The 27,901-nt window shown below is 35.7% G+C and overlaps 1 protein-coding gene across 3 annotated transcripts in view; it reads right to left on the bottom strand.

Moving 5' to 3' along the window:
- Nucleotides 1-27,901, bottom strand: part of RFX7 (regulatory factor X7) — a 146,791-nt gene that overhangs the window by 41,272 nt on the left and 77,618 nt on the right. For all 3 annotated transcript variants that reach the window (XM_033851711.1, XM_073801040.1, XM_073801041.1), the window contains 2 exons: nt 26,571-26,653; nt 25,080-25,202 (listed from right to left, as the gene is read on the bottom strand). In XM_033851711.1, coding sequence (XP_033707602.1) covers nt 25,080-25,202; nt 26,571-26,653 — 206 coding nt within the window. The remainder of the gene's footprint in view (nt 1-25,079; nt 25,203-26,570; nt 26,654-27,901) is intronic.

Consider the following 27,901-nt stretch of genomic DNA (forward strand, 5'->3'; position numbering starts at 1 on the left):
GCAGTAAAATGAGACATTACTACTGTGTGAATCTGAATCATATGCTTTAAGACTGGGTAGTAAAAATAAATAAATAAACAAAAGACTGGGGAGTGGAAGTGACCCCTTTGCTGAGATATAAGCTAGCCAATTACATTTGCATAAGTAAGGCTCCACTGTTCTCAAATCATTAAAACACAGACTCCAAATATGAAAAAAATGTTTTTCTATATTTAAAATAGCTCCAAACCTGGTAATAGATGGATTAGAGGATTGTTAATTTTCCCAGGTGTGATAAAGATATTATGGTTATAAAAGGGATTGTTCTTACTCGTAAAAGTATCATATCCAAAACTTAATTTCATATGGTACAGGAAAAAAACTGTTGAATCTAGGTGGAGAATGTGTGCATATTCTTACATTATTCTTTCAACATTTGTTATATTTGAAAATTTTGATAACAGAAGTTGGAGGAGAAATTGCCCTGAACACAAAACAGTTCTCCAGGGTAGATGATGACAGTACTGAATAGAAGCTGAAGAGATCTAAAAGAGTAAGGATATTCCCAAAACTATGAATTCATGTACGACGTATAGTGTCTACTTGGCAAATTTCAGGCTGCGTTACCTGGCAGCATCATGGTTTTGTGAAAGGGTGAAATGTTTGTTTTCTAATTCTGTTTTCTTTCTGATGGTACCCACTATGATTGATCTTTTTGGCCATGGCACAACATTAGGCTACTCTTCCCAGGATATAATTTATAAAGATCTTCCTGAGCCATTTATAAAAGGTAGCTGAAAATCCTCTTCCTGTAGTACAGGTTATTTTCTTAAATACACTTACTTTTGCCCACAGTGAAGTTTCCTGATTAAATATGCTTATGTGGATTTTTCTGCCAACTTATATGCCTTAGGACTGTTCCTACAGTTGATATACTGCTGGCATTCTTGGCCTGATAGAGCTCAGCGTAAACTGCCTTTCTTCTTACATGGCCCACAGAGGACTACCCTGCTGTTTGTACTTCTCCTTTAAAGATGTTATTTGTTTACCCTCATTTTTACTTCCCTATCCTTCAGCAAAGTGATCCAGTAAAAAATAAAAACAAAAACATCCAGGCACACTACCTTGTTAAAGGCTTCTGAAAAATCAGAGTACCCTTTACTCTTCAATTTAAACATAATATAACCTAAACATAAAGGCAAATCTAACAGTAAAATAAAAATGGTTAAGTAGCCCGTATGTGGCACACCTAGACTTCACCTGAATTAATAAGTGTCCTGTAATACAACCCAGTTGTGACAACCAAAAATGTCCCCTGGCGGGCTAAACTACCTGTAGTCGAGAACCAGTACTCTAAAGCAGTACATGTCAACTCTGGCCTCAAAGTAAGAACACTTGGTAAGCATTTAAAATTCCTAATGCCCAGCTGCACCTCATATGAATTAAACTGGACTATCTGGGTAGACAGGGGTGAGAAACAGACTTGTTTTGAAAGCACCCCAGGTGACTGCAATTTTTAGCCAAACTACTCTGAAGTGACAATTTTATATATAATTTCTCTCTCCCTTCCAGGATATCTATGAACTCTCAGAAAGAGAGGACAGGTGCATTTTGGGTATATGCTGGTCATGTCTAGTCTGGCTACTAGATGAAACAGTACACTCAGGGAAGAGGTGCTAAGAGCTGGGAAAGAAAAGACTTGTTATAAACTCATTTACTTTCAGTAAACAATTTTTTAACCTACACACCCAACGCAATTTTGAAGTTTTTAGAAATTCAATAGTACTGCTGCTTATAGTTGGTAGGGTGCCATGGAGGAAGGGAGAATGGACGGGTGGTGGGGTGGAGCCGGGGTGTGTGTGTAGGAGATAAAGTAAATAGGGTATATGCTCCCAGAGACATGCAGGGATTTCATGTTGACTGATTAGTTTCTTCCAGAGAGTTGCAGGAGAGAATGTAATGCATACAAGCAATACAGTTAATAAAGTTAATATTTTTAAGCATACATTTAAAATATTTTTCTATATTATCTCATCAAATTCACAGACTTGAATTATTAGAAAATGTAATAACTTCTGCCTAAAAAATTTTAATGAAGACAGAATATGGTGAGTTGCAGAGTGAATGAGACATGAGGAAGTTAATGTATGGCCCACTTCTACTGAAAGAAACTTCTTAGAGATCTAAAAGTTATTCTGCCTTAGGCTGTCAGGGTAGTTATTTACACTGTTTAAGTGTTTCCTAGGTGCTAGGTTCCTATGGGGATTTAAGGTTAATCTGGAAGGCCAGAAAACTTGAGATAGTTACATAATCATATGCTGCATTACACTGTCATATGCCAAAGTAAGTGAAGAAAAATTCTGGTTCAATGGACAGATCACATGCTTAAAAAAAAGTTAATATAAGGAATAAATCCTCCCACCCCCCCCCCCACCAAGGCACAGAGTAACAGCGGTCAGAAATCATCTCCCAGGCAGAATAACTTAACCCTTCAGAGAAATTTAAAAGGAGTGAGTGACAGTCAAGAGAAAGCAAAAGGTGAGGTAGAAATCTCAAGCCAGTCTGGGTGGTAGTGGGGAGGGGAAAGGGGAATGCAGTGCAGATTTGTTAAAAGTCTGCTAACAGAATAGTCCATTTCTCCCTTCCCTGCCCAATGTCCAGAACTATTCCCAGTAGCCAGTGGTGCTTCCTAAGCAGAAGTTTGGAAGAATCCTCTGAAGAACAGAGAGACACCTGGAGAACATAGAGACATTTGGAAATCTCTCAAAATAAAGCCTGGTCACCTAAAAGTAAAGCCCAACAGCAGACAAGCTCTGGCTTGCCTTTCAAAATATGAAGATAACAAAGAGCACTGGACGTGTTTAAGAAAATCTCCAACATGAAAGAAGATTTAAAAAAAAAATAAACTAAGAATAAAAATTCAGAAGCAGAGATAATGCAGGAAATGAAGACCAAAAAGAATGTGCATCTCTATGTGTTAGATGACTTATGTCCAAATTACAAAAACACAAATCCTTAGTAATTTCATGTATTGGAATTTGTTTTACTGATATACGTGTGTGTTCATTGACGGCAGCACTGTCAGTATTACCAAAAACGCTAGAAACAACCTAGATGTTGATCAACTGAAGTCTAAATATACATAATGATTCATATGATAGAATGAGATGAGGCCATTCGTAATTAAGATTAATTATGATTATTTAATTATAATAATTATACAGGCATACCTCAGAGATATTTCCGGTTGGGTTCCAGACCACCGCAATAAAGAGAACATCACCATAAAGCAGGTCACACGAAGTTTTTGGTTTCCCAGTGCATAACAAAACTATGTTTACACTATACTGTAGTCTATTAAGTGTGCAATAGCATTACATCTAAAAAACAACATACATACCTTAATTAAAAAACACTACTGCTAATAAATGCTGTCACCTGAGCCTTCAGTGAGGCATAGTAAAATCAAAGATCACTGATCATCATAACAAGAATAATAATGATGAAAAAGCTTGAAATTCTGTGAGAATTAACCAAAATGTGACAAAGAGACATGAAGTAAGCAAATGCTGCTGGAAGAATGGTGTCAACAGACTTGCTTAAGGCAGGGTTGCCACAAACTTTCATTTGTAAAAACTGTAGTACCTATGAAGCACAGCATAGCAAAGCACAATAAAATGAGGTATGCCAGTATAGTAAAACGATTAATAATTAATGTTCTGTTATGGATAGATCTCAGGATACGTTGCTGGGTGAACAAATGCAAAGCAAAAAACCATGAAGACAGCACGTAAAGAAAGAGGAAACAAAAATATGTAATACTGCTTACCTGTACAGTATTACAAAATATTGCTGCAATGACAGAAAAGAAACTACAGTAAGTCCCCTACACATGAACGAGTTCCGTTCCGAGAATGCATTCGTAAGTTTAATTTCTTTGTGAGTCCAACAAAGTTAGCCTAGGTACCCAACTAACACAATCGGCTGTATAGTACTGTACTGTAATAGGCTTATAATACTTTTCACACAAATAATACAGAAAAAACAAACACAAAAAATAAAGAAAACCTTTTTAACCTTACAGTGCAGTACCTTGAAAAGTACCAGCTACACCACCGTTGCTTTTACGCTTGCTTCTGGACATCCTGGGCTTGAAATAAAGATACTGTACTACTTACTGTACTCTATCCAGTACTGTAAAGTACATAAAAGCAAAACTACTTGTAGAGGATGCATGCACATGACAATATATGCCAGACACGTGAACTAACTTACGTGATTGGACATGCAAACACACGTTTGCATCTTTGAAAGTTCTCAATTTGAAGGTTCGTATATAGGTGACTTACTGTAATATGAGTTGCTGCCTATAGGTTTAGAAAATGGGTGGCTGAAAGACAAAGATGAGATGGACTTTCTTCCTTGTATACTTTTTATGCTTTATGATTTATAATCATGTGAATGTAATCATTCAAAAACTAAATTAGAATGGATAAACTAGCTTTTGATCTAACAATTCCAAGTACCACTGCTCCCTGAACAACCTGAGGCTGAACTGCATGGGTCCACTTATATGCAAAATTTTTAAAATAAATACTACTACAGTACTATACTATCCTTGGATGGTTGAATTCACAGATGTAGAATGAAGGATATGAAGTACCAAGTGTAAATTTATAGTGGATTTTTGGCTGCTTTGGGTCAGCACTCCTAACCCTTGCAATGTTCAAGAGTCAATCACAGTGTATACTTCAATGTTACTTTCATACAAGTGCAAAGATACTTAATTCAAGGCTGTTGAGCATTTTTTTAATAGTAGAAAAAATCAGGAACTACCTAAATGTCCATCAATAGAGGCTATACACACACACACACACACACACACACACAGACACCATGGAACATTTATATTATGAAATACTGTGCAGCAGTAAAAAGAAAAAGAATGTAATAACTCTACATATATAGACAAGGAGAACTACCTAAGATATAGTACTTAGTGATAAAAGTAAGAACAACATTTACAGTATAGTTTCATTTTAAATAAAAAACTGTATGAATAACTGACAGGACTCATAGGTACAGAAAAAAAGAACAGGAAGATAAAGCTGTTAGGAATATTTAAATCTCAAGAGCATAGTGGGATGAAGGGGGGAATAAACAAAGATGTTAATTTGATGTTATATTTTCAGACTGTTTTAATTTGTTATAATGAACACATATTGTATATTATTTGTAGAATTAAAAACAAATTAATGTAAATAGCTCATAAGAAGTTAATATTCAGAATATATAAGGAACTCCTACAACTCAACAACATAAAAACAAACAACCCAATGCATAAATGGGCAAAAGAACTTGAATACATTTCTCCAAAGAAGATATACAAAAGGCCAATAAACATATGAAAACATGCTCAATACCACTAATCATTCAGGGAATGTAAATCAAAACCACAATGAGGGAATGGAAGAAGGTATCCCATGCAAACAGAAATCAAAAGAAATCTGGAGTAGCAATACTCATATCACACAAAATAGACTTTAAAATAAAGACTGTTATAAGAGACAAAGAAGGACACTACATAATGACCAAGGGATCAATCCAAGAAGACGATATAACAGTTGTAAATGTATATGCACCCAACACAGGAGCACCTTAATACATAAGGCAAATACTAACAACCATAAAGGGAGAAATCGACAGTAACACAACAATAGGAGGGGACTTTAACATCCCATTGGCATCAATGGATAGATCATCCAGACAGAAAATCAATAAGGAAACACAGGCCTTAAATGATACATTAAACTAGATGGACTTAATTGATATTTACAGAGCATTCCATCCAAAAGCAGCAGAATACACATTATTCCCACGTGCACGCGGAACATTCTCCAGGACTGACCACATGCTGGGCCACAAGGCGAGCCTTGGTAAATTTAAGAAAATTGAAATCATATCATGCATCTTTTCCGATCACAATGCTATGAGCTTAGAAATAAACTACAAAAAAAATTATAAAAAACACAAACACATGGAGGTTAAACAGTAATGCTTGAAACAACCAATGGACCACTGAAGAAATCAAAGATGAAATCAAAAACTACCTAGAGACAAGTGAAAACGAAACCACAATGATCCAAAACCTATGGGATGCAGCAAAAGCAGTTCTAAGAGAGAAGTTTATAGCAATACAGTCTTACAACAGGAAACAAGAAAAATCTCAAATAAACAATCTAACCTTATACCTAAAGCAACTAGAGAAAGAACAAACAAAGCCTAAAGTTAGCAGGAGGAAAGAAATTATAAAGTTCAGTGCAGAAATAAATGAAACAGAGACAAAGAAAACAATAGCAAAGATCAATGAAACTAAAAGCTGGTTCTTTGAAAAAGAAAAAGAAAATTGATAAACCTTTAGCCAGACTGATCAAGGAAAAAAGGGAGAGGACTCAAATCAATAAAATTAGAAATGAAAAAGGAGAAGTTACAACTGACACCACAGAAATACAAAGGACCTGGTGGTCCAGGGCTTAAGACTGCGAGCTCCCGATGCAGGGGGCCCAGGTACAATCCCTGGTCAGGGAACTAGATCCTGCATGCTGCAATTAAAGATACCACACGTGGCAACGAAGATCCCACATGCTGCAACTAAGACCCGGCGCAGTCAAAAAGAAAAAAATAAATAAATATTTTTTAAAAAGAGGATCATAAGAGACTACTATGAGCAACTGTATGCCAATAAAATGGACAACCTAGAAGAAATGGACAAATTCTTAGAAAGGTACCTCCCAAGACTGAACCAGGAAGAAACAGAAAATATAAACAGACCAAGCACAAGCACTGAAATTGAAACTGTGATTAAAAAACTCCCAACAGGGCTTCCCTGGTGGCACAGTGGCTGAGAGTCCGCCTGCCGATGCAGGGGACACGGGTTCGTGCCCCGGTCTGGGAAGATCCCACATGCCGTGGAGTGGCTAGGCCCGTGAGGCATGGCCGCTGAGCCTGCACGTCCAGAGCCTGTGCTCCGCAACGGGAGAGGCCACAACAGTGACAGGCCCGTGTACCGCAAAAACAAAACAAAACAAAACAAAAACCTCCCAACAAACAAATGTCCAGGACCTGATGGCTTCACAGGTGAATTCTATCAAACATTTAGAGAAGAGCTAACATCTATCCTTCTGAAACTGTTCCCAAAAATTGCAGAGGAAGGAAAACTCCCAAACTCATTCTATGAGGTGACCATCACCCTAACACCAAAACCAGACAAAGATGCCACAAAAAAAGAAAATTAGAGGCCAATATCACTGATGAACATAGATGCAAAAATCCTCAGCAAAATACTAGCAATCTGAATCCAACAATACATTAAAAGGATCATACACATGATCAAGTGGGATTTCTCCCAGGGATGAAAGTATTTTTCAATATCCACTAATCAATCAGTGTGATACACTGTATCAACAAATTGAAGAATAAAAACCATATGATCATCTCAATACATGCAGAAGAAGCTTTTGACAAAATTCAGCACCCATTTATGATAAAAATTGCAGATATCAAAACTAATACAGAGGAATATGCTGCATTTCTATGCACTAACAATGAAAGATCAGAAAGAGAAATTCAAGAAACAATCCCATTTACCATTGCATTAAAAAGAACAGGGCTTCCCTGGTGGCGCAGTGGTTGAGAGTCCACCTGCCGATGCAGGGTACGCCGGTTCGTGTTCCGGTCCGTGGAGGATCCCACATGCCACGGAGCGGCTGGGCCCGTGGGCCATGGCCACTGAGCCTATGTGTCTGGAGCCTGTGCTCCGCAACGGGAGAGGCCATGGCAGTGAGATGCCCGTGTATGGCAAAAAAAAAAAAAAAAAAAAAAGAACAAAATACCTAGGAATAAACCTATCTACAGAGGTGAAAGACCTGTACTCTGAAAACTATAAGATGATGATGAATGAAATCGAAGACAAAACACACAGATGGAAAGATATACCACGTTGACAGACTGGAAGAATCAATATTGTCAAAATGACTATACTACCAAAGGCAATCTACAGATTCAATGCAATCCCTATCAAATTACCAATGGCATTTTTCACAGAACTAGAACAAAAAATCCTAAAATTTGTATGGAGACACAAGATCCCAATCCCAAATAGCCAAAGCAATCTTGAGAAAGAAAAACAGAGCCTGAGGAATCAGGCTCCTGGACTTCAGACTATACTACAAAGCTACAGTCATCAAGGCACTATGATACTGGCACAAAAACAGAAATACAGATCAATGGAACATGATAGAAAGCCCAGAAATAAACCTATGCACCTATGGTCAATTAATCTACAACAAAGGAGGAAACACTACACAGTGGGGGCAAGACAGTCTCTTCAACAAATGGCACTGGGAAAACTGGAGAGCTACATACAAAAAAATAAAATTAGATCATTCTTTAATACCATACACAAAAATAAGCTCAAAATGGATTAAAGACACTATAAAACTCCTAGAGGAAGACATAGGCAGAACACTCTGACAGAAACTGCAGCGATATCTTTTTTGATCCATCTCCCAGGATAATGGAAATAAAACCAAAAATAAACAAATGGGACCTAATTAAACTCAAAAGCTTTTGCATAGCAAAGGAAACCATAAACAAAACGAAAAGACAACCCACAGATTGGGAGAAAATATTTGCAAATGATGTGACCGACAAGGGATTAGTCTCCACAATTTACACACAGCTCATGTGGCTTAATATCATCAAAACAAACAACCCACTGGAAAAATGGGCAAAAGATCTAAATAGACATTTCTCCCAAGAAGACATACAGATGGCCAAGAGTCACAGGAAAAGATGTTCAATGTCACTAATTATTTGAGAAATGCAAACCAAAACCACAATGAGATATCACCTCACACGAGTCAAAATGGCCATCATCAAAAAATCTAGAAACAATAAATGTTGGAGAGGGTGTGGAGAAAAGGGAACACTCTTGCACTGCTGGTGGGAATGTGAATTGGTACAGCCACTATGGATAACAGTATGGAGGTTCCTTAAAAAACTAAAAATAGAGCTACCATATGACCTTGCAATCCTACTCCTGGGCATATATCCAGAGAAAAACATGGTCCGAAAGGATACATGCACCCCAGTGTTCACTGCAAGCACTGTTTACAATAGCCAAGACATGAAAGCAAACTAAATGTCCACTGACAGAGGAATGGATAAAGAAGATGTGGTATATATATACAACGGAATATTACTCAGCCATTAAAGAGAATGAAATAATGCCATTTGTAGCAGAATGGATGGACCCAGAGATTGTCATACTGAGTGAAGTAAGTCAGAGAAAGAGAAATATCATATGATATCCCTTATATGCAGAATCTAAAAAGAAACGATATGAATGAACTTATTCACAAAACAGAAACAGACTCACAGACTTAGAGAATGAACTAATGGTTACTGGGGGGGACGGGTGGGAGGAAGGGATAGTTAGGGAGTTTGGGATCAGTATGTACACACTGCTTTATTTAAAATGGATAACTAACAAGGACCTACTGTATAGCACAGGGATCTCTGCTCAATGTTATGTGGCAGCCTGGATGGGAGGCGAGTTTGGGGGAGAATGGATACATGTATGTGTATGGCTGAGATGCTTTGCTGTGCACCTGAAACTATCACAACATTGTTAATCGGCTATACTCAAATATAAAATAAGAAGTTAAAAAAAAAAAACCACGATGAGATACCACCTCACACCCACTAAAATGGCCACTATCAAAACCCCCAGAAAATAATAAGCATTGACAAGGATATGGAGAACCTTGTACACTGCTGGTGAGGTTGTAAAATGGTATAGTCATTATGAAAAACAATATAATAGTTCCTCATAAAATTAAAATAGAATTACCATATGAGCCAGCAATTCTGCTTTTGAGTATATACCCCAAATAACTGAAAGTAGGTCCTGAAGAGATATCTGTACACCCATGTTCATAGAAGCATTATTCATCACAGCCAAAAGGTAGAAGCAAGCTAAGTACCCATCACAGAAGAATGGATAAACAAAATTGTGAATACATATAATGGAATAGTCTGACACATGCTACTACATGGATGAACCTTGAGGACATTATGCTGAGTGAAATAAGCTATTCACAAAAGGAGAATACCATATGATTCGGCTTATATGAGGTAATACTTGGAATAGTCAAATTCATAGAGACAGAAAGGTAGAATGGCGGTTGCCAGGTGCTCAGGGAGGAGGGAATGGGGGGTTATTGTTTGATGGGTACAGAGTTGCAGTTTTGCAAGAAGAAAAGAGTTCCCTGGATGTATGGTGGTGTGGTAGCACAACAATGTGAATGTACTCAGTACCACCAAACTATGAACTTAAAAAGGGTTATGATGGTAAATTTTATGTGTGTATTTTACCACAAATAAAAATAAATGTGGTTTTATTATAAGCAAGGCTTAGTGCAAGGTTTTTTTTTTAAAGTATCTATTTGGGAAGAGAAAAAAAACACTACATTTAAATGGTAATTTAGAAAACCAGAAGACAGGATGATTAGCTTTAAATAAGTAACATAAATCAGTGATTTTCCAAACTTTTCCTCCCTTCCATAATGCATCTGAATTCTAAGTCGCTTAGTTTTCCCATCAGCCATAGTAGCTCGTTTTGGACGCAACAAGTAAAACCAGACTAGGGATTATGGGTGGTGGAGTGGGGACTTAGAAGCCTGGATCCCTGCTAATATTACAGAGCTGGCAAAAGGAAAACTGAATTCCTTCTTCTTGTTGCAGCTACTGCTCATTGCATGTTGCTATATGCAAATTAACTTGATCCCTAATGGATGAGACTGAAAAAAAAAAAATCTGTTCTCACCACCTCACGTCTCTACTTCTAACTACTTTTTCTTTCTCTAACCCTTTAAAAATAAGTCTCTACTCAAGTTCTTTACTTCCCACCTACTTACCTTTCATGACATTGAAATCAGGCTTCATTCCCTAATACGATGCGGAAACTGCTCTGGCAACAGATTCCAAATAGGCTATTAACTGACTTTCTTGTCTTCCTTCTTACTTGAGCTGCCTGACGCACACGAGACTGGAGCGAATTCCCTTCTCAAAATAATCTCTTTTCTCACATTATAACACAACGTGCTTTCTTGCTTCTCTTTTAAATTCCTCTTCATTTTTGGAGGGCTCTTGTTCTTCCTGTTCCTAACTCTTAAATACTAATTCTCTCCTTAACCTTTCAGTTTCTCACTTTCTGCCGATGTTTGTTTTTATTAAGTTTTCAGTGAGCCTGCATGACCTGGTCATGGAAGTAGTCTAACGTTTTTGGCCTGGTCTCTGACATCTTCTCCTGAACTCTGATTATAAGCCTCCATGCATTACGTATTGCACCTTCCACCTAGAACCCCCTTCTCAATCCCTAGTCTGCTTGGTAAACTTCTCAGTTTTTATAGAAGTCACCTCTTCTGTGACGTCTGCCTTCAATTCACCAAGTTAAGCTATAGTAACTCTTTCTTTGCACCTGTTTACTTACTGGTCTGTTTCTCCTATTTGAGAGCAGGGATTGTGTGCATATAATGCTCGGTGAATTAATGCACTCAAATTAATTTATTTTTAATAATTTAATTTGTCCTCAGGAGTAGTAATGTTGAAGTCTTAATAGCATTAGCTAAAAGAAAAGTACTCAGTGCCTATCAATTGCAACATATCATGTTAGTGGCAGACGAAAAAAAAAAGTTAAGGTAGTAAGAGCAGTGATGGATTGATAACAGAAAGATTCAAGATATGGAACAGCTGGGCTCATGAACATGCAGTTTACACGGGTGGGGGTATTGGAAAGGACTGATTTTAAATTAGGAGACTTGCTTTGTAGTTCCAGTTATGACTATAACATATGTTTAGTACAGTTGGTGTAATTTTGGACAAGTCAGTCTTCTCTACAAATGTGTCAAATAACAGAACTAGTTCCTTTCCTGATATAATATTTACAATTCCAGCTTTATTCTCCACTGTGCTGTTACTGCTCTTCCTATTATTATTGTAAAGAGTTGAGGAGAGGAAGATGAGAGTAAATGAGCGCTCTGTGAAAGTACCAGAGGTCAGAAACATAGAGAAGGTGAGGGAAAGACAGATTATCAACTAGCTCCTTGAGAATCAAGTCAAAGGAAACACAGGGAAAACAGAAAACTAGGATAAGGACCTCTGTGAAACAGGCCACACCAAGGAAGTGTGAAAAAAAACTTACCTGAAAAGTAATAACTTAAAGGCTAGACAATGTATTTAGGGTAACAATTCAGACTACAAATATTAATGTAAATTTAAATGGTAAAAATCTTAAACCAATTTATGTCTTAAGCATATTTAGTATATATTTAACTATCAAATATGAACAAAAAGTCAGTAATCCCAAAATTGATCACTTTTAAGTTTTAGCTTACTATTTCCAATTAGTTATATATATTTAAAATACAATTAAGGCTTGGCAAATGCTACTCTAAAATTTTAAATTTTAAAAAGAATAGCAGGGACTTCCTGGTGGTGCAGTAGTTAAGAATCTGCCTGCCAGTGCAGGGGACACGGGTTCGAGCCCTGGTCCAGGAAGATCCCACGTGCCACGGAGCAACTAAGCCTGTGCACCACAACTACTGAGCCTGCGCTCTAGAGCCTGTGAGCCACAACTACTGAAGCCCGCGTGCCTAGAGCCCGTGCTCTGCAACAAGAGAAGCCACCGCAATGAGAAGCCCGCACACCACAACAAAGAGTAGCTCCCATGTGCCACAACTAGAGGAAGCCCGCGTGCAGCAACGAAGACCCAACACAGCCAAATAAAATAAATAAATAAATTTATATAAAAAAGAAAAAGGATAGCATTTGGGACAAGTTTCTAGAGGTAATAGGGATTAATGTAAAAAGAGCCCAGCTTTGAAGTCAGAAAACCTGGTTTCAGATTTGTCCAAAACAATTCACTTCTGAATCATAAGAACATCATCCACAAAGCAGGAATAATATCTGCTTCCATTTATTTCATACAGGTGATGTAACATTAAACAATACGTATTTAAGAAATTTATAAATTCTACACATATGTTTAGGTCTGACCTAGATTATAGGTTGCTGTAAAACATATATATGTCATTTAACTCATGAAATGTTCACTATTTTAAAGGTCTTAAAACAAGTATGTTATTAGAACTTATTTCTACCTTCAAGGTTGTCCTAAGAATTTAACTTACATTGATTAATACAACAAATTACAAACGTAGATGGGTAAGCACTAAAGTATCACACATACAAAATTAATGACCATGCACAAACTAAAAAGCAAAACAGGGAATTCCCTGGTGGCGCAGTGGTTAAGAATCCGTCTGCCAATGCAGGGGACATGGATTCGAGCCCTGGTCTGGGAAGATCCCACATGCCGCAGAGCAACTAAGCCCGTGCACCACAACTACTGAGCTTGCGCTCTAGAGCCCACGAGCCACAGCTACTGAGCCCGCATGCCACAAATACTGAAGCCCGCGCACCTAGAGCCCATGCTCCGCAACAAGAGAAGCTACCGCAATGAGAAGCCCGTGCACTGCAACGAAGAGTATCCCCAGCTCGCTGCAACTAAAGAAAGCCCGCACGCAGCCAACAAAGACCCAACACAGCCAAAAAAAAAAAAAAAAATTCTTTTTAAATTAAAAAAAATAAAAAGCAAAAATAATCATATTCCTTAAAATATTACATAGATTTAAAAAAATGGATTTGGAGAGAACATCTGTGTCCCAGGGAACACTGCAGCCAAAGTTGTCAAGTTTATAAATCTGAACATTTGTGATCCTACCGAGAATGAAAGCAAACAGATTTTCAGGAATGCTAAAACAGGCTACATATTATTTAGTAAGAAATCCACTTAGGATTAATGCTTGTGTTTCTCTAGCATACAGCAGGAAAAAGCAGCAGGAACTGTGGCTGCTGCTGTCTCTGTTGCTAAGTGTTTGCAAACATCAGAGTTCTCAGACTGGTTCATTCCACCAGCTTCTCCTATCGGTCAGATTTTAAGACCAAAGACAATTTTAGATTAAAAACTTTAGAAACATAATAATGTAAACTGCCTAAAACAAAATGACATAAATGGTAAAAATAAAAGGATGGAAAACTATATACTTATATTAGACAGATATCCAGAATGGGTTACAAATATTGGTATCAAAGGAGAATTTAAGACAAAATGCATTTAATATGACAGAGGATCTTTTTTTTTGTTGACAATAGGCTTTAACTATCATAAAGATATATAATCATGAATGTTTTTTGTCTAACAGCCCCAAGACCTGTGCAGCAAAACCCATTAAAAACACCATAAGGAACTGTGAGAAATATCACTTTTGTAAGAGATTAACACAGTACTCATGCTAAACTAATTAAACAGACGAAAGAGTAAGGACTTCTTGCAGAATTCGAAGGATCTGAAAATTACAGGAACTGGATTCAGTGCTTATCAATATAAGTCAATATACAGTGCAAATAAAGAGAACGTCCAGACATATTTATAAAAATTGAACGTTAGTCTGAAAGTAAACCTCAATGATTATAAAAAAATCAAAAATTGAATGAGCCACATTCTTTGACTATAATATAATAAAACTAGGAATTAATAAAGTGCAAAACAAAATGGAAAAAGCCCTCAACTCCCTCAAGCACGTGAAAAGTTAAAAAAACCACTCCTAACTATTTTGGGTCAAAGAAGAAATCAAAGCTATAATTGCACACTATTAGAAAATAAAGGTAATCATATCCATACCTAAGGAATACAGCCAGAACTATAAGAGGCAAATTCATAGATATAAAGATGGCTCTCCTGAATGGAAAGAGAGTCGTGTAGAATGTTGACTACCAGGCCGTGTATAGCAGAAGAATGAAAGTGGAATTAAAAATAAAGATCCAATTCGGAGATTTTTTTTTTGAGCTTTTATATTCAAGTTTATTCTTCATTTAATTTTTTTTTTTTTTGGCGGTACACGGGCCTCTCACTGCTGTGGCCTCTCCCCTTGTGGAGCACAGGCTCCGGACGCGCAGGCTGAGCGGCCATGGCTCACGGGCCTAGCCGCTCCGCGGCATGTGGGATCTTCCCGGACCGGGGCACAAACCCGTGTCCCCTGTATCAGCAGGCGGACTCCCAACCACTGCGCCACCAGGGAAGCCCCTTCATTTAATTTTTAAAACACTACTATAGTTGAATATTAAAACAAACAGTAGCAAGTAGTGAGCATATTATGATTACGGTCCTTCACTCAATCACTACTGCAAATAAAATGCCAAGAGTGAGTGTTATTCACTGGCCATATTAGGAGGTCTGACAAGGAACACCACCCCAAGGATGATGTTCATCATCCTCATATGCTTCTCCATTGTAATGGTGCCGTCTTTTTTATCTTAAATATGAAAAGAATGAAAACGAAGTAAGCATTCCATTTAATAAGGAAAAAACCTGAGAAAATCAGGGTAACAAAAATAGACACCTAAAAATGAGACATCAGGCAAAAAAAAAAAAAAAACTGACTTATCAATCTTAGGGTTTTTTTTTTTAACAAAACCAATAAAAATAAACTACAGCTAAATATACTTTGAAAAAAAGAGGAAAATTCAAATGACTAAAACTAGAAATATAAAAAAGGATCTAACAGATAAAGAAGATATTCAATTTGTGAGAAAATAGTATATATAATGTTATGCCAATATATTTGAAAATCTGAATGAATTCCAGGAAAAACCAATGACCAAAACTAATGAAGTAAAAATCTAACCAGAAACCCCCCCCCCCAAATTGTCAATGAATTACCTCCAACAAAGGTTCCAGGCCTAGATGGTATTATAGTTGAGTTCTTTAACATTTTCAAGAACAAATAATTCCCAAACCATATAAACTGTTCCAGAGCACAGGAAATTAGGGAAAGACTTCTAATTCATTTATGAAGCTGGCCAAACCCGATATCAAAACTTGACAAAGACAGCACAAAAACAGAAAATTACAGACCATATTCACTTATGAATATAGATGCAAAGATCCTAAAAAATATACTTGAAAATAGAAACCAACAGTATGCTAAAAGATTACAGATCTTGACATGAAGAAGACATTCATTCTAGGAATAAAAGAAGGGTTTATACTAGGTAGTATCTTTATATGTCATATCAATAGGTAACAGAAGAAGCAATGAATAATCTTAACAGATGCCCAAAAAGCATTAGATGAATTTCAATATCAATTTCTCATAAGAAAGCCAATAAAGTCTTGGTCAATTATAAATGATACACCCTTAACATCAAAGAACTGTAAGACAAAATGATGCCTATTATTGCTATTATTCAAAGTCAGAAGGAAAATCAATTCAATGTAATTAAATAAAGAGGATGAGGAAGATATACAGGATAAACGCTACCCAGAAGAGTCCAAAGTAATAGCTGAAAAATTAGGATTTAACGAAGTTCACTAAATATAAAATGTGCAACATAAATATAATAGAAGTCTACAGATATCTTACAAACCAAACCAATAATAAAATACATTTTTCATAATATAAATAACATAATAAAAATTTGTAAGGAATAAACTTAACAAGAAAAATAAGTGGAGTCAATTGAAGGAGAAATAACTAAAACTTTACTGAACGACACGAGAAAGATGTTAAGAAACATACTTCTAGCTCTGAAGTTAATTTTTCTAAAATAAATTTTCGTATTTAATGCATTTTGAATCAAAATTCCTTTGAGGTTTCCCTTTTAAAAAAAAGTTAGAAAAGTGATTCCAAACTTCACAAGAAATATTAAGTGGTATGAAAATAAAACCATGGAAATTTTTGAAAAAGAGGAATAATGAAGGAAGACTGTTCCCACTAGCTTTTTAAACATTTAATGGCTAAAATACTTAAAAATGGTATGGTACTGGCATAAGAACAGAAAAATACAAAGGAAGAAAATTGAATCCTAAAGGCTTTAGTAAGATAAAAATTACATTATAGATTAGTATTGAGAAAAAAATTGTCAATAAATAAGACTGGGAAATTAACCATTTAGAAAAAATTAGCTCCTTATCTTATGGCATTTATCAAAATAAATGTATATATTTGGTCTAGAAGAACTAATGGGTTATATGTGAAAAATGAAGTAAGTAATATCTAGGGAAAATACACATGAGTATTCAGCTGCTAATGGAATTGGGAAGAAGTTCTTTCTAAGCAAAATAGCAATGTTACAAGCTGCAAAGAAAGAAGACAGATCAGACTACTTATTAAAAAATTAAATAATAAACAGCAATCTTGAAAAAAATTTATATTTCAATACTTAATATCCTTAATATATAATGGTTCATAAGCAGCAATTCCAATTGTAATAATCTACACTAAATTATATAGTCAAGAATGTTCACTGCAGTATTATTTGCAACTGTTCCCCCATTCAAGAATTGTGTAACCAGTGGGGTCAAGATTTGATTAAACAATAACAAGAACATATACATGAAAAGAAGGCGGTAGAAAAAATAAAAAGAATTAATAAGCCAAAATGGTTACTTGTAGGTAGTAAGATTACTGGTGCTAGTTTTCTTTTTATACATTTTTAACTACCTGCCAAAACATTCATGATGAACACATACTACTTTCATAATTAGAAAAATTAACACATTAATCATCACTTTCATAAACACATGGGATTATCAGACTTCAGAAGTTTCAACAAATATAAAAATTCACAATAGTTTGTAAATCGACTGTCTTTGCATGTGGGAAGTCCCTTAAAACTTTGGTTCTATTAATATCTTAATTTAGCATAAAAATACAGTTAAAAGAAACCATACTGTCTTGGATTACATCTTCATTTTTTCTCTCAAAGGGATTCTGATTTTCATGGCTATGAAAGGGATTGATTTTCACACAAAGATATCTAAACATCACTGCAATGAATAGGAATGGCTTAAAATAAATGTACATTTCACATTAATAATATTTTTCAATGAATATTTAGAACAGATTCAATTTAAGGTTTGTCACTCTATGTTTTTACTCAGGAAACCTCATTAAGGCATTCCAAACTGGAAAATGACTAGTCCAAAAGGCCTGTAGAAAAGGACAAAATTTCTCTAAAAATCTCTTCTGGCAGGAAGTGTTATTTTGTGTCTAATTGAAATCTCTCCTCCTGTGATTTAAACTTCTTGTCCTTTAAAAAAATATAGCTATATTCCATTTTGCTTTCTCTAGACAACATAATTTAAAAACGTTTAAGTATCTATTTCCTAATACTTTGATCTACTTTTTGCCTGTCTCTAGCCTTTCTACAGTTTTCATCAAGTTATTTAAACCCACATAGCAAATTATGGTTTTAGGCAATGTACAATGAAATGAGAGAATAGCTTGGAGCTCCCACATGCTGTAATTCTGTGGAAACACAAACATACTTTCTTCTTAGAACATGGCATGCTGCTAATAGATGTTACTGTGCTGTGTCTCTTACAACACTCACATTATCTGTATGCATGTACACTAACCGTATATTAACAGATTCATATTTTGTGCAGCTTATTTATTGACACTAAGTGGAAGCCCTAGGCAACTTTATTTCTAACTACTTTCCCAACCTATTCTACTCGCTCTGCTTCATATCACTCAAATTGAACAGGTTTGCCTTCTCACTTATTATGAACTACTCATGGAATCTGAGTTCTAGCCTTATATTCATCCCTGACAAATTTTGGAACACTGGAAGAGTCACCTAACTTTCAAGTTTTAATGTTTTGCCTATACAATGGGGATGGTAGTGTACTAGAAGACTTATAACACTGAAATTTTATTATGAATGTCAAGATCAGATTCCATTCAAGTCACTCATTTTTTTTTGAATTTTATTTATTTTTTTATACAGCAGGTTCTTATTACTTATCCATTTTATACATATTAGTCAATCGCAACCTCCAAATTCATCACACCACCCCCCGAGCCCACCACTTTCCCCCCTTGGTGTCCATACGTTTGTTCTCTACATATGTTTCTCTATTTCTGCCCTGCAAACTGGTTCATCTGTACCATTTTTCTAGGTTCCACATATATGCATTAATGTACGATATTTATTTTTCTCTTTCTGACTTACTTCACTCTGTATGACAGTCTCTACAACCATCCACATCTCTACAAATGACCCAATTTCGTTTCTTTTTATGCTGAATAATATTCCATTGTATATATGTACCACAACTTCTTTATCCATTTGTCTGTCAATGGGCATTTAGATTGCTTCCATGACCTGGCTATTGGAAATAGTGCTGCAATGAACATTAGGGTGCATGTGTCTTTTTGAAATATGGTTCTCTCTGGGTATATGCCCAGTAGTGGGATTGTTGGGTCATATGGTTATTCCGTTTTTAGTTTTTTAAGGAACCTCCATACTGTTCTCCATAGTGGCTGTATCAATTTACATTTCCACCAATAGTGCAAAAGGGTTCCCTCTTCTCCAAACCCTCTCCAGCATTTGTTGTTTGTAGATTTTCTGGTGATGCCCATTCTAACTGGTGTGAGGTGATACCTCACTGTAGTTTTGATTTGCATTTCTCTAATAATTAGTGATATTGAGCAGCTTTTCATGTGCTTCCTGGCCATCTGTATGACTTCTTTGGAGAAATGTCTATTTAGGTCTTCTGCCCATTTTTGGATTGGGTTGTTTGTTTTTTTAATATTGAGCTGCATGAGCTGTTTATACACTTTGGAGATTAATCCTTTGTCCACTGATTTGTTGGTAAATATTTTCTCCCATTCTGAGCGTTGTCTTTTCGTCTTGTTTATGGTTTTTCCTTTGCTGTGTAAAAGGTTTTAAGTTTCATTAGGTCCCATTTACTTATTTTTGGTTTTATTTCCATTACCCTAGGAGGTGGATCAAACAAAGAACTTGCTATGATTTATGTCAGAGAGTGTTCTTCCTATGCTTTCCTCTAAGAGTTTTATAGTGTCCAGTCCTACATTTAGGTCTCTAATCCATTTTGAGTTTATTTTTGTGTATGGTGTTAGGGAGTGTTCTAATTTCATTCTTTTACATGTAGCTGTCCAGTTTTCCCAGCACCACTTATTGAAAAGACTGTCTTTTCTCCATTGTATATTCCTGCCTCCTTTGTCATAGATTAGTTGACCATAGGTGTATGGGTTTATCTCTGGGCTTTCTATCCTGTTCCATAGATCTATATTTCTGTTTTGGGGCCAATACCATACTGCCTTGATTACTGTAGCTTTGTAGTATAGTCTGAAGTCAAGGAGTCTGATTCCTCCAGCTCTATTTTTCTTCCCTCAAGACCGCTTTGGCTATTGGGGGTCTTTTGTGTTTCCATACAAATTTTAAGATTTTTTGTTCTAGTTCTGTAAAAACTGCCATTGGTAATTTGATAGGGATTGCATTGAATCTGTAGATTGCTTTGGGTAGTATAGTCATTTTCACAATATTGATTCTTCCAATCCAAGAACATGGTATATCTCTCCATCTGCTGATATCTTCCTTAACTTCTTTCATCAGTGTCTTACAGTTTTCTGCATACAGGTCTTTTGTCTCCCTAGGAAGGTTTATTCCTAGGTATTTCATTCTTTTTGTTGCAGTGGTAAATGGGAGTGTTTCCTTAATTTCTCTTTCAGATTTTTCATCATTAGTGTATAGGAATGCAAAGAGATTTCTGTGCATTAATTTTGTATCCTGCAACTTTACCAAATTCATTGATTAGCTCTAGTAGTTTTCTTGTGGCATCTTTAGGATTATCTATGTATAGTATCGTGTCATCTGCAAACAGTGACAGTTTTACTTCTTCTTTTCTAATTTGTATTCCTTTATTTCTTTTTCTTCTCTGATTGCTGTGGCTAGGACTTCCAAAACTATGTTGAATAACAGTGGCAAGAGTGGGCATCCTTGTCTTCTTCCTGAACTTAGAGGAAATACTTTCAGCTTTTCACCATTGAGAATGATGTTTGCTGTGGGTTTGTCATATATGGCCTTTATTATGTTGAGGTAGGTTCTCTCTATGCTCAATTTCTGGAGAGTTTTTATCATAAATGGGTATTCAATTTTGTCAAAAGCCTTTTCTGCATCTGTTGAGATGATCATATGGTTTTTACTCTCAGTTTGTTAATATGGTGTATCACATTGATTGATTTGCGTATATTGAAGAATCCTTGCATCCCTGGGAAAAATCCCACTTGATCATAGTGTATGATCCTTTTAATGTGTTGTTGGATTCTGTTTGCTAGTATTTTGTTGAGGAGTTTTGCACCTATATTCATCAGTGATACTGGTCTGTAATTTTCTTTTTTTGACTATCTTTGTCTGGTTTTGGTATCAGGGTGATGGTGGCCTCACAGAATGAGTCTGGGAGTGTTTCTTCCTCTGTAATTTTTTGGAAGCGTTTGAAAAGGATGGGTGTTAGCTCTTCTCTAAATGTTTGACAGAATTCACCTGTGAAGCCATCTTGGCCTGGACTTTTGTGTTTGTTGAAAGGTTTTTAATCACAGTTTCAATTTCATTACTTCTGATTGGTCTCTTCAGATTGTCTATTTATTCCTGGTTCACTCTTGGAAGGTTATATCTTCCTAATAATTTGTCCATTTCTTCCAGGTTGTCCATTTTATTGGCATAGAGTTACTTGTAGTAGTCTCTTAGGATGCTTTGTACTAGTGCGGTGTCTGTTGTAACTTCTCCTTTTTCATTTCTAATTTTATTGATTTGAGTCCTCTCCCTCTTATTCTTGATGAGTCTGGCTAATGGTTTATCAATTTTGTTTATCTTCTCAAAGAACAAGCTTTTAGTTTTATTGATCTTTGCTACTGTTTTCTTTGTTTCTATTTAATTTATTTCTGCTCTGATCTTTATGATTTCCTTCCTTCTACTAAGTTTGGGTTTTGTTTGTTCTTCTTTCTGTAGTTCCTTTAGGTGTAAGATTAGATTGTTTGAGATTTTTCTTGTTTCTTGAGGTAGGCTTGTTTTGCTATAAACTTCCCTCTTAGAACTGCTTTTGCTGCATCACATAAGTTTTGGATCGTTGTGTTTTCATTGTCATTTGTCTCTAGGTATTTTTTGATTTCCTCTTTGATTTCTTCAGTGATATTTTGGTTATTTAGTAACGCATTGTTTAGCCTCCATGTGTTTGTGATTTTTATGTTTTTTTTCCCTGTAACTGATTACTAATCACATAGTGTTGTGGTCAGAAAAGATGCTTGATATGATTTCAATTTTCTTAAATTTACTGAGGCTTGATTTGTGACCCAAGATGTAATCTATCCTGGAGAATGTTCCATGTGCAGTTCAGAAGAAACTGTAATCTGCTGTTTTTGGATGGAATGTCCTATAAATATCAATTAAATCTATCTGGTGTGTTGTATCATTTAAAGCTTGTGTTTCTTTATTAATTTCCTGTTTGGATGATCTGTCCATTGGTGTAAATGAGGTGTTAAAGTCCCCACCACTATTGTGTTACTGTCGATTTCCTCTTTTATAGCTGTTTTAGCAGTTGCCTTATGTATTGAGGTGCTCCTATGTTGGGTTCATATATATTTATAATTGTTATACCTTCTTCTTGGATTGATCCCTTCATCATTATGTAGTGTCCTTCCCTGTCTCTTGTAACATTCTTTGATTTAAAGTCTGTTTTATCTGAGATGAGTATTGCTCCTCCAGCTTTCTTTTGATTTCCATTTGCATGGAATATCTTTTTCCATCCCCTCACTTTCAGTCTGTATGTGTCCCTAGGTCTGAAGTGCTTCTGCTGGGTGCCCTCTGGTGGATGAGGCTATCTAAGAGGTTTGTGCAAGTTTCCTGATGGGAGAGACTGGTCCCTAGTCACTCTTAATATTAAATTAGTGCCTACTATGTGGAAACACTATGTAGAATACAACAGTGAATAGCGTACATTCTTAATGAAATGTGTTTTGAACTAAAATACTCAGATTCAGTTACAGTACTATTGTATAGTAATATACTGATTTTTATAAAGAGACAATCATTAGTATAATACTTTCAAATTCCATGAACAGAACTGGTATTTCTTTCCTATTTACGTCATTATCAAGAATTTCCCTTACCTACTACGTCCTTTTAAAACTCTAGCCTAAGTTACTTCCTTTTATTTCAGTTGCTCTCTACTGAATTGCGAATAAACCGCTCAAAATTGGAGCTACCATTCCTTGTCCCAAAACAATGTTATGTTTTGGTTCTCTTTTGTTTAGGAAAAACCTTTAACTTTTCTTAGTGAAAAAAATTGTAAGAATTTATGAGAACCTTAGAAAATGATTTCACAGCAAAATATTATAGAAAAATATAACTGTGCTTTGCCCAAGGCAGGAAACTTTTAGGAACGTAAGGACTGCTTTAATGGTTCAGAGTCATACTTCCACAAATGTAGGGTGCTGTCTCTACTGGTGACGCAAAGGGTTGTGCAGGAGAAGGATGTCACTTCAAAAATATATAAATATCCTCGGTTTCCTTATTAATTCATTATGGAAATGTCATGCATTAATTTGTCCGATTTGCCTTTTGGGAAACATGAGACATTTTGGATAATTTGTTTTCCTCATTTCCTACCTCAGACAACTTTCAGAATTTTAGAGCTAAAGGAAACCTCATACCTCTTCAATCATCTCATTTTATAGATTATGCAACTGAAAAAATAGTGGTTAAAACACCTGTCCAGGTCACACAAGTTTAACGACAGAACCTATTCTCTTGATCCTCGATACAGGGTTTCTTAAACATATCATGTTTGCTTGATATTAATAAACTTTTAATGAATTTAAATTTACTTCTTTGTAGTTTCACAAGGTTATCTCTATCTTAATTAGAATTAACTTGTAGTTAAGAATTCATGCTCACTATATATATATTTTTTATATATATATTTTTTGTTTGTTTGTTTGTTTTTGTTTTTTCATATTCTTGATGAGGGCAGAAGCTGTGTTTTATTTGTTGTATCCTCAGAACTTCTTACAGGGTTTGACATGGCACATAGCAGGTATTCAGTAGACTGTTGTAGACTGAGAAAATGAACTTTATAGACTTGGATCACATGTACTCTTAGCTTTAATTTTTCTAAAGAGGAAAAATCTAAAGCTGTTCAGTTTAACCTTGTTCCCTTGATTATTTCAGACATATTTCTCTAGACTTTCTCCAGTTCTACTGCATTTCTTAAGGTGAGGGAATCAGAATTTTGAATGAGCACAGAAAGTTTTCTTTCTAGATACCAATAATCTTCTCAGTAAGTGTAGTTCTTTTGCATCATCTTACACTGGCTAACAACAGCACTTATTTGACACTTTTCTTCCACATTGTGTAAGTACAACACATACGTGGTCCTTGCTTTGATATTTCAATACCCAGAAAATTTTGGTTTCACTTACTCTGCTAGAACAAATTCCCGCTTCCAAATCAATTATAAAATGTTAAACAAGACTAGATTCAGCATCTATAACATTTATCCAGAAAGGCCCATTAGCCTCTATACTTGTGTTTTCCGTGTTTAAATAAGTTATCTGTACAATCAAAACTGTTTGAGTGTCTTCTATGTGCAAGCCACTGAACTCCTTCGTCTGAGTAAGTAATTCACAACATTCCAGATACTTAGCTTTTTCTCGGGGTGGCACAGAAAATGATTAGGAAAGTTTTGGATTCATGAAAAAGACATTTAAGAAATCTAAATAAAAAACATGTTTTAGTTTTTCCTTATGCATTGATTTATTTATTGCCATCCACTGTCCCTCTACGAACCCCAGACACACCCTTCTTGTCATCCTTAAGAACTTCACAGGAATCCTTTTTATTCACCAAACCTACTCCATTGTCCCTCTGCCCTCAGACATCCCTCCTGTGATCCAGAAGAACTCTAAAGAAATCCTTTTATTCAGTAATCCTGTTCTTTATTACACACGCTACCAGAGGAGCTTAGAAATGAATGGAATCCAGAGATTTCTAAGTTAAACTCTCATATACCAGTATGATATTTGCCAATGATAAAACAAATCATTATAGCCAAGTATAGTATACCATCTCTTTAATATACTGCATGCCTGACATATACACATAATACTTACTTGTACTCATCATAGACTTCCTGTTTGGGCAGTGAAGTCTCAGGATGCTCCTCTAGGGTATTCCGAATCCAGGAAAAGGCATGCATTTGCTGTGCCCGACTAGATGACATGGCATTCTGATCACTAATCATAAAACAAAAACATGTTTTAGCTGAACTAGACAGCAATTCATTGATAATTTTTGAACCAGGCCTAAATGTTCCACTAAAGGACTGTGTGTAAACTCACTATAAATGACCAAACCAAACTCAGGACATAAAGTATATGCCTAGTTATCCAAATACAAATTGTCCACCTGTGGTTGTGAGCCATTTTCTATAGCTAGTGTCTGACTAAAGTTATCGCCCTGTTCCATCCCCACCACTGTCTCTAAACTGGCAGAGATGATGGAGCATTGAAAACATAAGGTATTTGTTCGGCCAAAATTACCTCTAAGGGGATATTTGTTTATTTACTTGCCTGTTCATTTGCCTAAACTTACCAAATCATCAAACTATAAAATGAAAGTTATGGAAAAAATTGTTTATTTTCTATTTGCTTAGCATTCTCAAGTAACTACCCTGAATCTTACTAAAGCCTCTATGATCCAGAATGGAATTCACACTGGAGAGATCCTGAAAGGACAAGTCTCCCTCTATGGTCCTTTCTGTAACCAGTCCTCCTCTCCAGGACAACACCTCCACTAAACATCATAAATTTTTATTATTTGGCAGTGTCTCTTATAACGTGAGGGAAGCTCCTCACTCATAAATAATAATTGATGCATTTTCAAAGAAATTACTGAGCAATTTCTAGGACAGAAAATTATTAAAATAGTTACAAAATGTGGTCCAAGGGGAAAAAAGTAAAAGCAACAGATTTTTCATTCCAGTTCTTTTCATACCTATACTTTTAAAGTAATGTTAAGCATAACTTATATGAATGAAATGAACTCTGAGAAATACTTAAAAGGGTAGAGAAACTCCTTTAAGAACAGAATGCATGAACCAACAACTTTTCTCTATATTTTCTAAATGAGGCTATTAAATATTTGTACTAATGAAAATAGAGTAATACCCCGCAAGCACTTAAAACATCACACATTTATCATAAATTCATGTGCCATACAGGCAATTCATTTTTTTTTCTTTTTTATGCTCTGTGATCTGCTTACCTGACAGTACCTAAAAAAACTCTTGCACTTTATTGCTCACAATACTTATCTGTTTATTCTTTGGCTTTCTGTTCAATTTTCAAAATCTGCCACACTGTATAAATACACTAATCTGCTTATAAAACATAACCCAACTGCATTTCCCAGCACTCATCCAGGTACACAAATGAATTAGCAAAAACTATGGGTAAACACTTAACCAAATATGATCAAAGACTAAAAAGATCTACTGTTTTGACAGTCTGTTTCCTGATGGTTTTAGGAATAGTGCAAAACAATAACAACCACAACACACACATAAACACTGTAACTGAGGCAAAGACAAGAAGTGATATTACCTTTTCTCTCCATTGCTGAGACCAGAAGGCAGCTGAAGGTAGAGGTAGAGTTTCTCTAGGTCTGTAAACTTCTCAACTTCTTGCTGGTTAAAAAGGATTAAAAAGAAAGATCATTTAAAAAATTCTTGTTTCTCCCTCAACAAAATTTACTAACACCTCCCTAAAAATACTGACTATCTAAATTTAAACCAGGTGGAATGAATCACTTGCCAAAGAAAACAGAATCTAGGCTTTTTTCTTATCAGTAAAATAATACAGTCAAGTTGTGTGATAAAGTTGGTAAGAGAAAATGGTACTTGCCTATTAATTCTTACATTCTAGGTATAAATAAAACCATAAATCAATGCTTAGACGAAAACTTCTCATCTTAAATCACATTTAAAGAAGGAGGGTTGTGCAATATTACAGGAAAAGTACTAGATTGGGAGTCAAGAGACTATTTATTAGTTGGCCTTAGCCCAACTATTTAACTGGTTATGAGGCTTCCATTCTCTGGCGGATTTTCCTTAGAAATGTGAAATGAATGAGATGATTTCTAGGCTTCTTTTCTATTTCTCAAAAATCTAGAACATGTGACTGATGATGCTACTATCACTGGGGGTGGAACTGAGGTTTAAAAATATAGTTATCCCTCAATATCCGTAGATAATTGGTTCCAGGAACCCCCTTCTCCCCTCCACGGATACCAAAATCCACAGATACACAAGTTCTTTATATAAAATGGTGTTATATAGCTAGTCCTCCTTATGCACAGTTCCTCCATAACTGAGGAATCAAATCTGATCCAGGGTTGGTCTAATCCGCAAATGCAGAACCTGTGGATACGGAGGGCCAACTGTTCCAAAGTACAACTAACAATCTGTTCCATGCTATGCAGATGTAATTACTCTCTGACTTGCAACAGTGGATGCTATTTGGAGAACCTACTTGTAAGACTGTCTATCACTACTGTTGTGCAACTTTGTCATTTTGTCTATAAATGTACCCTTTAAGAAAATTTCTGCTATGCAGAGGACTGCATAGTTTTCTTTCCCAGCTGAGTTTGCCACAGGATAGCTTTAAATGTGCCACAAATCCTACCTTAATAAAAAAAACATAATAAAATTTTGGTAGCCATATTCATTACAACTGAATTGCATTGCAATGGAAAATATGGACAGATTACTGGCATTCTTGGTGGCAGAATTTATTCTTACACAATAAAGCATAGCTCAAACATAGATCCAATTTTTTAAAAAAGATTACAATGATATAATTTAGCCTGTTCTTATTCTCACCAGAATTCATTCACGAAACAGTTTAATCTTAGAATTTATCCATAGAATGACTTA

The sequence above is a fragment of the Tursiops truncatus genome, chromosome 2 (assembly GCF_011762595.2).
Source record: "Tursiops truncatus isolate mTurTru1 chromosome 2, mTurTru1.mat.Y, whole genome shotgun sequence".
Taxonomy (NCBI): domain Eukaryota; kingdom Metazoa; phylum Chordata; class Mammalia; order Artiodactyla; family Delphinidae; genus Tursiops; species Tursiops truncatus.